Source organism: Brachycentrus maculatus, unplaced genomic scaffold, assembly GCF_059751285.1.
Source record: "Brachycentrus maculatus isolate JH-2025_06_01 unplaced genomic scaffold, ASM5975128v1 h1tg000097l, whole genome shotgun sequence".
NCBI lineage: Eukaryota > Metazoa > Arthropoda > Insecta > Trichoptera > Brachycentridae > Brachycentrus > Brachycentrus maculatus.
In genome coordinates, this window is record NW_028280851.1 from 1,235,410 (window position 1) to 1,247,535 (window position 12,126).

General features: G+C 34.1%; 2 protein-coding genes across 3 annotated transcripts; both read right to left on the reverse strand.

Moving 5' to 3' along the window:
- Positions 1 to 3,238: 3,238 nt before the first annotated feature.
- Positions 3,239 to 8,405, reverse strand: eIF3h (eukaryotic translation initiation factor 3 subunit h). Its single transcript, XM_088258499.1, has 5 exons — positions 8,251 to 8,405; positions 7,917 to 8,137; positions 6,007 to 6,166; positions 4,206 to 4,410; positions 3,239 to 3,793 (listed from the first exon to the last, which is right to left on the reverse strand). Exons 1-5 carry the CDS (start codon positions 8,326 to 8,328, stop codon positions 3,441 to 3,443), a joined length of 1,017 nt encoding a protein of 338 aa, XP_088114625.1. The 5' UTR covers positions 8,329 to 8,405; the 3' UTR covers positions 3,239 to 3,440.
- A 566-nt stretch (positions 8,406 to 8,971) lies between these two features.
- Positions 8,972 to 11,935, reverse strand: LOC148310387 (putative tRNA (uracil-O(2)-)-methyltransferase). Of its 2 annotated transcripts, none has more exons than XM_088258504.1 (4): positions 11,323 to 11,935; positions 11,059 to 11,240; positions 10,649 to 10,897; positions 8,972 to 9,905 (listed from the first exon to the last, which is right to left on the reverse strand). In XM_088258504.1, the coding sequence occupies exons 1-4, from the start codon at positions 11,822 to 11,824 to the stop codon at positions 9,003 to 9,005; spliced, it is 1,836 nt and encodes a 611-aa protein (XP_088114630.1). In that variant the 5' UTR covers positions 11,825 to 11,935; the 3' UTR covers positions 8,972 to 9,002. The 2 variants fall into 2 exon arrangements, with proteins under 2 accessions (XP_088114630.1, XP_088114629.1); XM_088258503.1 differs by having other exon boundaries at positions 11,059 to 11,243.
- Between the last annotated feature and the right edge of the window lie 191 nt (positions 11,936 to 12,126).

A 12,126-nucleotide genomic window follows, 5' to 3' on the forward strand; every position in this document is an offset into this window, starting at 1 on the left:
AAAAACAGTGGTTTAAAGAAAAAAAACAATTACGTAAAATGTTACCTGGATTTAGAAAAAAAAATAAGTTGAGACTTAACAAATATTGGTCGTTTATTAACTACTGTGTTGGGGGGGTATCGAAATTGAATTTCAACTAAGTAAAACTTGACAAAAAATATCAACCCTCGATAAAAGACTTCAATAGTTAATTAATCCAGCGCGGTCATATTGAAAACACAATGATTTGAATGTTTGACGCAATTTCACGGGCGCGTTTGGGAAAAAAAATAAAAGGGAAGCGTTCAATTCGATTTCAAGCCTTTTTTATCATCGGAAGGGTAGAATAATTACATAATTCGATCTAATTCTTGGAAAATGGGCTTGTGGAAAGGGGTAGCGTTATGTATGTGACCGAAAATAATCAGGATTCACGGAATTCTACAGGATTTCATGCCACTAACCTCAACAGACTTTTTATGATTACTCAATCCGAGTTCTGGCAATCTGGCAACCTATTACGCTTTGATTTTACGCTAGATGTGGACGATGTAGAATTTTTCTGAAGAAAAATGATAACCGCTTTCTTAAGAATAAAAATAAAATTTTAACCCTCAGTCTACCAACAACCGTTTCATAAAATAAATTAGTTACGATTTTTTAAATGTTTTTTATGCTGAACCTTTTTACTTGATCGATTCCTATTACTGGGTTATATCAAATCAACCCACCTAAAGAAGCTAAAATATATACATTTATAAGTATATATTATTTTTTGACATCTCATCAAAGATGAAGAAGAATATGGAAGTCTGGGTATTTACGGGGCTGACGACCGTCAAAGGCTGGTTTAAGTGATCACCTTACACACGTGTAACATTCACCAATTCTACCCATTATTGACAACCACATTACTCAAATTCTTGGAAGTTCGATATATATGAACCAATTTTGAAACATTATTCTTGAATCACTAGAACTTCACTAGAGACATCTATTGGTGAGATGGAAATAAGCTTTTTCCGTTAAAAAATCATAAAAATAGATAGACAAATACATAAGGGGTAACAGACCCCCAGGAATAAAATCTAAATGATGGAAAGATAGCTGGTTATCCACCTCCTAGGAACGGACTTCAAGAACAACAGGATACAGTTCTAGCTAAAGAAGAAAATAATAAGGTTTTTTAAAAAACAAGTAACATTTTAGGTGAAATAATTAGTAAGGAATCTCATATAATACATAAGTTAAGGTTTCAGGTGTATTACCCGAAAATTTCAACAGATAGCGCTTTTAATTCGCATGTGGTTTATTCTTTGTCACATAGAATATACTCGTAGTTATTGCTTAAGTAGCAATACAGGTACAGTACCTACTGTATACTAAATTAAATTTCCAATCATTTTCAAATAAAATTATGTTATGTATCACAATTTTATGTAATAATAAATGTAGTCTCCTATGTAGCAGTGGGCGCAGATAGGGGTGAAAATATTCATTCAAAACAATATGAAAGTGTTATGCTTCCATACAGCTATTAAAAGGGAGTAGAACCATGGAATACATAGATATTTGGGAGATGAACACAAAGAGCTCTACTAACAAATTTATAGAGATAATATTAAAATAATGAAAAAAACGGAAAAAAAATTATGAGTGAAGAAAGAACATAATGAGGTGATTGTGGTTGGTAATGGAAGCAGAGGAAGACTTGTCATGATTAAGTCTTTCAAATTCTTGGGTGTTAGGTCAGGAGTCAGAGTAATAGGCGGGTATGTATGAAGAGATGCAAGAATGTGGCAGAGGCGAAGATTGTTTACAAAGACATATTGGTGTGATGTTCTTTTCTCTCTGCCTACCCCTGCGAAGAAACGGTGTCATGGTTAGTTATATTAAAATTATTTTTCAGGAGTTGCATACACCCATAAGAGGTATAATGCAAAATCCAAGAAAAAGAAGAAAGAAATATATTATCCCTATGCACTCGCTTGCTAATCTGTACTTTTACTGAGATTTAGAGGCTGCAGGGCAGAGTAACACGCTTTCCACACAATTTAAATTCTAACTTGTAATTAAAACCAAAGCCCAAATGCGTAATTAAAAACAATATCAAATTAATAGATACTAATGCAAAACTTATAAAAGTAATCTGCATACTAATAATTTTAATAACACACCAAATTTTAATTACAAGGGCATGAGAGAAATTTAATTGTTAAAACCTATTTGCTCTGATACCTTATCATGTTATTATTGTAATATGAAATAGAAAAATCCAAAGTTCATTTAATATTAAATTTCAATTAGTGGCCTGTCCAAAATGCTATGGTATATTGCCCATACTAAATATACAGGAGGTATATGCATCTAATACAGCTGCAGAAATCAGTCAGTCTTCGCACTCAAAATATTATAAATTTACTTTTATTTTATTACATAACCTTTTAATCTATCTATCTAACCCTTATTTGCACCCAATGGTGCGTAGGGCACTGCATCACATAGAAGCATTGTTATCTTGATAGTCAAATGCACGAAGGAAAGGTGATCATATTATTTTTTGACATCTCATCAAAGATGAAGAAGAATATGGTGATCAGCCTTGCACTTCAGGTACCAGTCCAGGGTGATATTAAATAAATAATAGACCGAAAAATCACTAGTATCGATTTTTAAACTATTCGGAATCGAACCTGGGACCTCCAGCGTGGAAGCCTAGCGTACTAACCACTACACTATGGAGGTGAACCATAAAAAAATACTCAAAAAATACTATAGAGATCATAAACATACCTTTAAAAAAATATATTTTAAATAAATATTGGTGTAATATTTTATATGAAATTTCTCTCGCTACTCAATCTTTTTCTTCATGGATTATAAGCTGTGTGATGGTTTGTTTCTTTCATGGTCAGTCCCTACCCATCTCTATCCTCATCTTTTCTCTTCTCTCTCGTCTCTTTAACTCGACATAATCACTATAGTGCAATTTAAGACCATTGCATGTACACCGGTTTCAAGAATGAATGCAATATCGATTTTCAACAATGGGCAGAATGGTGAACATTACAAAGTGTCTAAAGTGATCGCTTTAGCCAGACAAATGACAAAGACCTAAGCCAACCTTCTTTCAGAAAAAAGGGAAGATACATGTTTCATATTAAGTTGAGACACCTTTGTAATGAATTTCCTTTTAAATACATAATTTGAGCCAGGAAATATTGAAAAATCTATTATGGTATTAAAATAAAACACAGAATTACTCAAAATGACAATGTTTATTTTCTATTCCACACATTCAAGATATGTAAAACTAAATGAACAGTCATTTTCACACACACGGTCCAAAGACACATTTGTTCTTGAAATTTTGAAACTGATAAAAAATGTGTGCCTTTTCAACGCCTGTACAATGTGTTAACTCTTCATCAGTATCTTGAAGGCGGCTGATAGTGATCCGTTTAAGGGTTCTGTTTGCCCTCCTTGGCGGATTGCAGCGCCTGCGTTATGTACAGCTTGGCCAGGCTCTGGGAGCAGAACTGGGAGATGTGCTGGCTGTAGGTGTTGATCTGGCCGGCCACGATCATGGGGTTGAGCCTCGGGGGGACCTGGGGCGGCCGGAAGAGCTTGTTCAGGTCCTCCTCGGGCAGCGGGGGCTCGTCCTTGGCCGCGCGGGCCGCATTCTCCTGGGTCCTCTTCTGCAGAGCGCGGTGCTTGTCCTGCTGCTGTCGCACCACTGTCTGCTGGTACCGATTGAACTTGATGGCTTCCTGGTTTAGTTCGTCCACACGGTCCATCAGGCTACGAAGTTGGCCTGCAACAAATATCGTTGTATATAATAAGGCCCTCAGTATCCGTCGTTAAGAATTAGGTTTTGACATAATTATATCATTCAATAACAAAATTTTCATTTGTTTGGCTGTAAAAGCATCGTTATTGTGTTGCGTTTGGCTGCAGAGATATAACATAATATAAAAATTAAATATAAAATAATATAAAAATATGCTAATTATTTTTACGGCAAACAGACTTAAACTGTGAAATGACTCTTTCTTGGGCTGTTTGTAATCTATGTTCTAGTTTAAAAGAATTCGATAAAGATACAACACAAAAATAAAGTTTGGACATCTCATAAAAAATGTATCATTTCCCAAACTACCCACAATTTCTCCAAAAAAAGAGTCATAACATTTTAAAACTAATTGAATGTTAGTTTAGTAGATTACCTTCCAAAACAGAAGCGGTTCCCAAATCCAGGAATTTGGATCCTTCCTCTTCCGGGACCATCTCCGCCAACTCGGACATCATGATGTTGGTGAGCGGAGAATTACGGATCACAATGGGAACCTCTACAAACAGACTCTCGTAACCGATCTTCAGGTTGCGAAGGGCTTCCGGCGTGAACTCATTATCCTTGTACATTGTAATAGCCTGGAAAATAAAATAAAAAGTGGAATAAATACATTGTTACGGGTGGTTTTTTTATCAGCCCCGACCCTAATTATACTGTCTACTGACAGTCCGCCACCCGACCCCTAGTATACTAATCACAAGTAACCGCAAACCCAATTCTCATCTGTACAATATTTTTTGGTATCTCTCGCGGTCTACCAAAAGTAAGCAAATAGAACGCTTAAAAGCATCTCTTGCTTTCTACCAATAGTGTGTAAAAAACACTTTTAAGCGTTTTCCGCCAACAATGTGTCGCAAAAAAGAAACAGGAGTTCAATTACAAAATTAGGGCACATTGGCAGTGACATGTCAGTGGTGTTAACCGCTTTACACATACAAGCGTACTTGATACGCGGATTTTTTCTGCACCATTCTTAGCTAACCCATATCACATACGAGCACAAAAAGAAATATCTGTGCCAAAAATATTAAATGCGTACCGGATACACATTTGGACAAGACAGAGAGGAGACATGATAAAAATAATGTACATGAGTTCCATCTTAAATGCACCTATCATGGCAAAATTGTCAGGTATGAATACAACAAACATTGTTTTCATAATTCTGTAGAAAAAAGGTGATTTTTTTGTCCGTTTTTCAGAAAATAACCCGAGAGTAGGTGGAATGGTGAACACTACACACGTATAAAGTGATCATTTAAACCAGCGTATGATGGGTCATTAGCCCTGTAAATATCTAGACATTCTTCTTATCTACGTTGAGATGTAGAAATGTGAGCATAGTTCTACATAATTTAAATTTGAAACAATAACTTTGTGATTTTCCATTTTATAATTAAAATATAACTGTTTCAAAATCGCTTTAATGTCCGCCTCCGTAGTGTAATCTCCGAGTGTTCGATTCCCAGGGGGGGTCAAATAAATAAAAGTGATTTTTTCACTGTAATATTTATTCAATATTACCCTGGACTGGTACCTAAAGCGGAGGGCTGATCACTTTTCCTTCATGTGTAAACAATCAAGATAACACTGTGTTTATATGAAGCAGTGCCCTTTGCACCATTGGGGTGCAGATAAGGGTTTTATTATTATTATTTATAAATATTTCATTGTAACTTAAAATTGTATTAATCAGTCTTGAAAAAGAAGCTGTAATAAAATATTTATAGTGATTTTAAAACAAAGTCATATTTTCACTATATTAGTGAACATATCGCTCACTCCTTTCAAGAACGTCATAAATCAAAATACTTGATTTTTCAGGAGAACGTTTTTAAAGTTTAAAAATATAATACAATGTATTAAAAATAAATATCAAGCCACTTATTAAACTTTTTGATATGCAACAGATCTTTTTAGGTAAAACCTGAAGGTTTTTTGTACATTCAAAAAATATTTAGAATATTAAAAAAAATATTAAATAATACCTTTTCTTCAAAATGCAAAAACAACACTTTCTGCCCTGTATCGAGTAAATATCAAGTTAAAAATATGCCTCTTTTGCTGGGATATAGTACATTTTCTGGGCATTCCGAAAACATGCACAACTAAAAATTGACGATTTTTGATTTATGACGTTCTTGAAAGGAGTGAGCGATATATATTATTCTAACCTGGGGAGTGAGTCGGTAAGCCTTGAGTGTGAGGAAGCCACGAGCCGACTTCTTTGTGTCGTATATGACTACAACACTCTCGTCTATTGAAGTCTGGTAGTGGTACTGCGACTCCAGCAGCGGAAGACTCAGAAAGTTACCAACATCCGCACTTTGGTACCTAATAAAACAAAATAAAACTTGATCACCCATTTTCTTAATACATTGTTATGTTACAAAAAAAAAGCGGTAAGAGTGTCAGAAATGAAGACTCTAATGGTGAAGACTGACCGGAGCATTTCGTCGCAACGCAACACGTAACGGTGCGAGCATTCAGGCAGTCAGTACAGGGAGCCGAGCGCTCCATCCATAGTTTCGGATGCTAGGTGATGCTCGCTGCAAGCGTTGTTACGACGTTATTTTACGACGTTATGTTACGACGGCATGCTCCGGTCAGTCTCCACCTTAAGGAGCATATCTGGTAAGAGCCTACGAGATAGAATAAGGAATACCAGGATAAGAGAAATATGCGAGATCCAAGACGTCATTAGGTGGGGAAGACAATGGCATGCGCATGTGAGGAGAATGGAACCTTCCAGACTCCCCCACATTGCACTGCACGGCCAACCCTAAACAACTCAAGGGCAGACCACCAAAGAGATGGATTGACGAATCAACATCGCAAGAAGTTAATCCCTCTTAAAAATAGCCCATAAGGCCTACACCAAGAAGAAAAAGAAGAAGAAGAATTGTTATGTATAATTTTTCTATATTCTCAATATTATTAATATTTAAAGCATTTACTTCGTGGTTAGTCATTTTTACTTATTTTTTTTTTAATGTTAATAAAATTAGTATATAACCACTCACAATATTATTAATATTTAAAGCATTTACTTTGTGGTTAGTCATTTATACTTTTTTAATTTTTTTACAAAAATGTTAATAAAATTAGTATATAACCACTCACCGGTTTTCATTTATTTTATTATTTACAACCAAAACACGCAAGACGAAATTATTAAATTTATTATTTTATTTATTGTTTCGGCATTAACTTAGTGGTAAGACATGTTACAATGATTAAAGAAAACATTGAATTTATTCGTGTCGGTCGTGGTTAGTGTCGCGGACTCAGAGTCAGAGTTTCTCGGTTCGAATCCACTCTACCACAATTTGATACCTATTTCTAATAATGAGCCACTTAGGCTCACAGAAATAGTATGAAATTGAAATATTTGTGTAAATAATAAAAACGCAAATATTTCTAGTTTATTAAAATAATAATAATATGGTTCTCTGAAATAACTTGTTCTCAATGACATAAATCAGTCCATATTTGGAAAGAAAAGAAGTCAATGTCTGTGCACTAAAACATAAAATAGAGTCAAGACTATTTTCACCACATTCTCAGTGTACTTGAGTTACAATGATAAAAGAATGAATACCGTAATATTATTAGTTTATTTTTTCATATGCACTTTCTGTCAAATATATATCGACGGCCCCTGCGTAAAGTACTCTATCTGCAAATCTGTTACTTTACAGGAGAGAGCTTACAAGATTTTTCAACATATTATTTTTTATTAATTGACAGTTTTATCTGAAATTCTAAACTAGTATTATTCATTCAAAAACACGATAAAATAATGTATTAAATCCTTTTAAAACTTTACACTTTGTCAAAATTAAGTAGTTAGCGTTTTAGGAGTTCAGTTCATTTCGAAAATTCCGTGCAGATAGCGTCTTATACGCCTGAAAACTAGGCGTAATTTATTTTATATATTTTTTGTTTGTTTATATTTGTAGATAACGGTCAGTAGGTAACATACACCAAATATCTCAAAATTGACAAAAATGTAGTTAGAGCACTTTACGTAGGGCACGTCGATATGTCAATTTATTGACAAAACTATTGATCACAAACTCACCATCCGACATGGAAGTGATCAACATTCACTCGACGAAGTCGCCTCATCATATCCAACTGGTATTCCTCCTCATCCATATTGTCATCGTTATGTTTTGGGAACGGGAAACAGTTGGTTATCTCTAGACGGTTTTCCACAACCAGTCCTAAGAGGGCCCCCTGGGCCACTTCCATATTGCTACATGATTCTTCGTGGCAATGTTTCACTATTTTCATGACAGCCTGAAAGAAGAAACATTCATTACAAAAAGCGTCTGGATAGTGTCAACCGACAGTCATATGACAAGTAAAATATATGTAAAAATAGGTTTAAACCACTCGGAATGCAAACCTACCAGTCCATCGGCCTGTACATACGCCACAGTCGAGTCACTTTCGGTTACGCGCCTCGGCGCGGCGCTTCGGCTGGCCATTTTGAGGTAAAAAGAAATAAGGAATCTGACAACTAACCAAAAAATTACACGCGATTTATGGTGTTGCCATAAAGAACGTCATACAATAGACAATGTTATACCATAAGCAAATTTCAATTTCAAACATGAAACTCATCAAATAATGACCTACCTACCTAATTATTTCGAAATCCACCAACACAATCTTTTCAGATTGAGGTGATGAGTTATAGATGATGGAAATAAAAAAATAGCCAATGTGGTATTTAAAATCACCAGGGGGTGACTTGGGAATATTTCCGATTTCGACTTTTGCTCCGCGCGCTTCGCAATTTTTTTCTATAAATTACAGTTAAAATTATCGGGTCGAAAAAAAAACTTTTGTCACCTGACCTGGGAGGAAACCAAGAAGATGGCGTGTGAAGAGTGATTTGGAAATGACTTGTGTTGGCCATATGCCCCACCAAGGGAGCGAACATGATCATGAAGAGTATCAAACCTCATGCGGTGGATCATCAATGGAGAATTCATGCTTTGTGAGCCAAAGTGAGAAATTTGGCAATAACTTATAACTTAAAGTGTGAAGTTTAGTATGAGGATCATTTATATTATCAGAGGTTTCCCTTAAAACCGATAATAAAATATGTATTTAAATAAAAGATAATTATTTTCAAATCACACTTTAATTAACAAAATCATGTTGAGTGAACAAAACTACATATTTCCATTGGTAATGGACAACCATCAGGATGGTTGTTAAAAAACCAACACGGTTTTTGATTGAGAGTAATAGTTTTATGTTGTTTCTTCACTTTGTTGGATTTAGCTAACTGTTTAAGAACTTCTGCTTTGGATCGAGGATGCCTCAATTTTACATTCCCAGAAACAACTTCAAATATATGATGATTATTTCGAAGTAAGGTTTGAAGTCCGCCACATTCCTTCTTTAACATCTTTAATTTTTCAGGAGGGACACATTTCACAATGCTACTCAACGGTATACATCCACCAGAGTTCCATCTTTGGTTGGAGTAATTTTTTACTTTTAGCAAATTTGATGTGATTGATAAAATTATTTCATTTATCACGCCTTTCTCTATTTTGGTACAGTTTCGAACTTTTTCAATGCCTTCTCTTGGAGTAAAACTGGGCACCCAATTGCCTTCAGAATTTGATAGGCCCTCAGGCGATTCATTTTCTTTTTTACCACCATTACATCTCCCATTAATAAAGTTTTGTATTTCTAAAACTTTACTGTCTTGTTTATCTTCTGAGTAAAGTCGATCAGTTCCGACTAAACATATCCTTTTGGTACTCGGAATCTTCAGTCTATCAATTTCAGTTTTTATTCCGCATTTATCGCAGATAAGTTTAACATAATCTAAATATTCATTGTATTGGCTCTTCGATGAATCTTTTCGTTGATATTTTTTTCCGTCAAATTCATATGCACAGCAGGGAAGTAAAAAGAATCTGCAGTTATAAGAACTTCTAGCAGCCATAACAGGAATCCAAGGAGTTAATTCGTCTGAATGATTTCCAATAAACCAATCAGTATCCTTGTATAAAAATTGTTCAGATGGAGTGACAGGTTCCACCTGCAAAAAAAAATAACAATAAAATCTATGTCAACGGGGTATCATCACAACTTTATTTATTATTTATTATCAGGAAAAATCACCAGACAATCGGTTCTATCCTATTGAAAAGTGTAAAAAAATTTGGGATTAAACTATAAATAGTTCTTATTTCTGTTTAGTTGGTTCAATCATGACACCACACCCAACGAATATGTGTAATTTGCAGAAAATACTGTATTTGTAAAACATAGGAACATATTATACTCAGATAGAACAATGACAAGAATGAAATTTCTTTTGCACTAGTTTTAAAAGTATTCATACCAATTTTCCAAAAAATCCATACCTGTAGTGATTATAGCTATATATAACGTAGTTGGTTATATATAACTAACTACATACTTTTGCAAATTGAATAAGTTTTTTTTTAGAAATACATGTTTGATCAGTTCATATTGACCCCTCATACATATACTATCATAACCCATAATTTGAAGTTTGAAATTAAATATTTTCAATATAAAGATTTAAATATATTTTATCTGGTACGTTTGTGCTGCGTTTACATAAAAAAAAAGTTAATTATAAGTAAAAATGTAATGTATTACATTTGAAATACATATAGAGAGAACCTCAAGATTGTAAAATTGTTGATAGTGTACATAAGAGAGGTTGATATGCAGAATACGTTAAATCTATTATCATAGTTAGCTAACAAAATTGATTGAATTGAACTAATTTGAATGTTTTACTTCTCTAACCTGAAGCTGAACGCTTTCGGGATATAAATCCCAAATGCCCCGTTTTCTGACATCAACTCCTCTTCCAGAATGCCCTTCGGAAGATAGTATATAAACTAAGAGTCCATTTCCGCAGCCCAAGTCTATAAAAGACTGTAATTTTGTACTATTCAGAGTTGTTCTTTCATCTTCCCAAAGCAATAATAGATAAGTAGCTATTGCGACATCTTCATACACAAATTTGGAAGGATCCGTATTTTCAGGCCATATCTAAAATAGGAAAAGATAAATATTATAAGAGTTTTTTTTTTAAAATATATAAACAGGATATGATATAGCTATAAAATATTGAATGCTATAAAAATGTGTACATAAATACGCATTATTTAGATAAGTATATATATTTTTTAAAGTAATCAAGTGTATATTACAGCAACCATCTCCTGGCCGTATTTGACTTTCAATTCTTGATACTTAGTGTTATATTTATCCAGAGAAATCAAGTTTAATGACCCGGTGATACCATTCGGATTCTCTGCGTCGGATAGTGCCCACTTTATTATCCGAGGAAGCAACTTGTTCTTTAACCAGTGTAACTTCAAATCGTCGGTTTCTGCTAACAATTGAAAAAAAATTAATTATAACATGAATCTTTTAAAAGTGTACATTAAATAATTACTAACGTAAGACGGTACCTGAGAGGCTATTTACCAGTATATTTCCATCTTTCAGATTAATAGAATATGGTATGACAGGGGTTAGATCTAACAGTTCAGAGACATGAGATTTATTAATGAAAATAGCTTGGTTATGAAAGTTTTCAAGCAAACAGATTCTGTACGAGTCTTTAAACTTGGAACTGCGCGGCATTAACTTTTGGACACTGATAAATATGTGCAAATCATGCGAGAACGACAGTTCACTTTCGAAGTCATCATCGCTGCATATATTTACCAATTCTCTAGAATTAGAAAACAAGTGATCCAAAATAAGCTCTTTAGAACACGATTGTAATACTTCGATGTCGGATGTCTGACATTCTACCACTAAGGCTCGAAAACAATCTGGCGAATAACGAAGAGTGCAATTTAATATTTGGAGAATGCCACTCATTCGACGATTAACCACGTGAGAATTCTTCAACCAAATTTGTATTGCTTTCAAGTATTGGTCTTTGCTGATTTCACAGGTTTCCATGTTTGGTGGATTGAATAAATAACTAAAATATAATTTCTTTCGTACACTGAACAAATCAAAAGAAAATAGATATAGAATACAATACGTCACTTTGACATTTAATTCACATGTGATGAATAATCAATGTTACTATAATTCGTCACTCACTACGAATTAAAGGATTCTCAAAGCTTATGCTATAGCACGTTTTTCGGTGACTTATCATAAAAATATTTTATTGTATATAAAATACTAATTGATTAAATAATCTGAGGAGTTATTGGTAGGTTTTCATGAAATTATTAATGAAATTGACTTTTAGT

What these genes read in the sequence shown, in the direction of transcription:
- eIF3h (XM_088258499.1), bottom strand. Translation starts at nt 8,328, where the DNA reads ATGGCCAGCCGAAGCGCCGCGCCGAGGCGCGTAACCGAAAGTGACTCG. An exon ending in GATCACTTCCATGTCGGATG is followed by an intron (nt 6,167 to 7,916) that starts GTGAGTTTGTGA and finishes TTGTTTTATTAG; the next exon opens with GTACCAAAGTGCGGATGTTG. An exon ending in CTTACCGACTCACTCCCCAG is followed by an intron (nt 4,411 to 6,006) that starts GTTAGAATAATA and finishes TTTATTTTCCAG; the next exon opens with GCTATTACAATGTACAAGGA.
- LOC148310387 (XM_088258503.1), bottom strand. Translation starts at nt 11,824, where the DNA reads ATGGAAACCTGTGAAATCAGCAAAGACCAATACTTGAAAGCAATACAA. An exon ending in ACTGGTAAATAGCCTCTCAG is followed by an intron (nt 11,244 to 11,322) that starts GTACCGTCTTAC and finishes TTCAATTGTTAG; the next exon opens with CAGAAACCGACGATTTGAAG. An exon ending in CCGAAAGCGTTCAGCTTCAG is followed by an intron (nt 9,906 to 10,648) that starts GTTAGAGAAGTA and finishes TTTTTTTTGCAG; the next exon opens with GTGGAACCTGTCACTCCATC.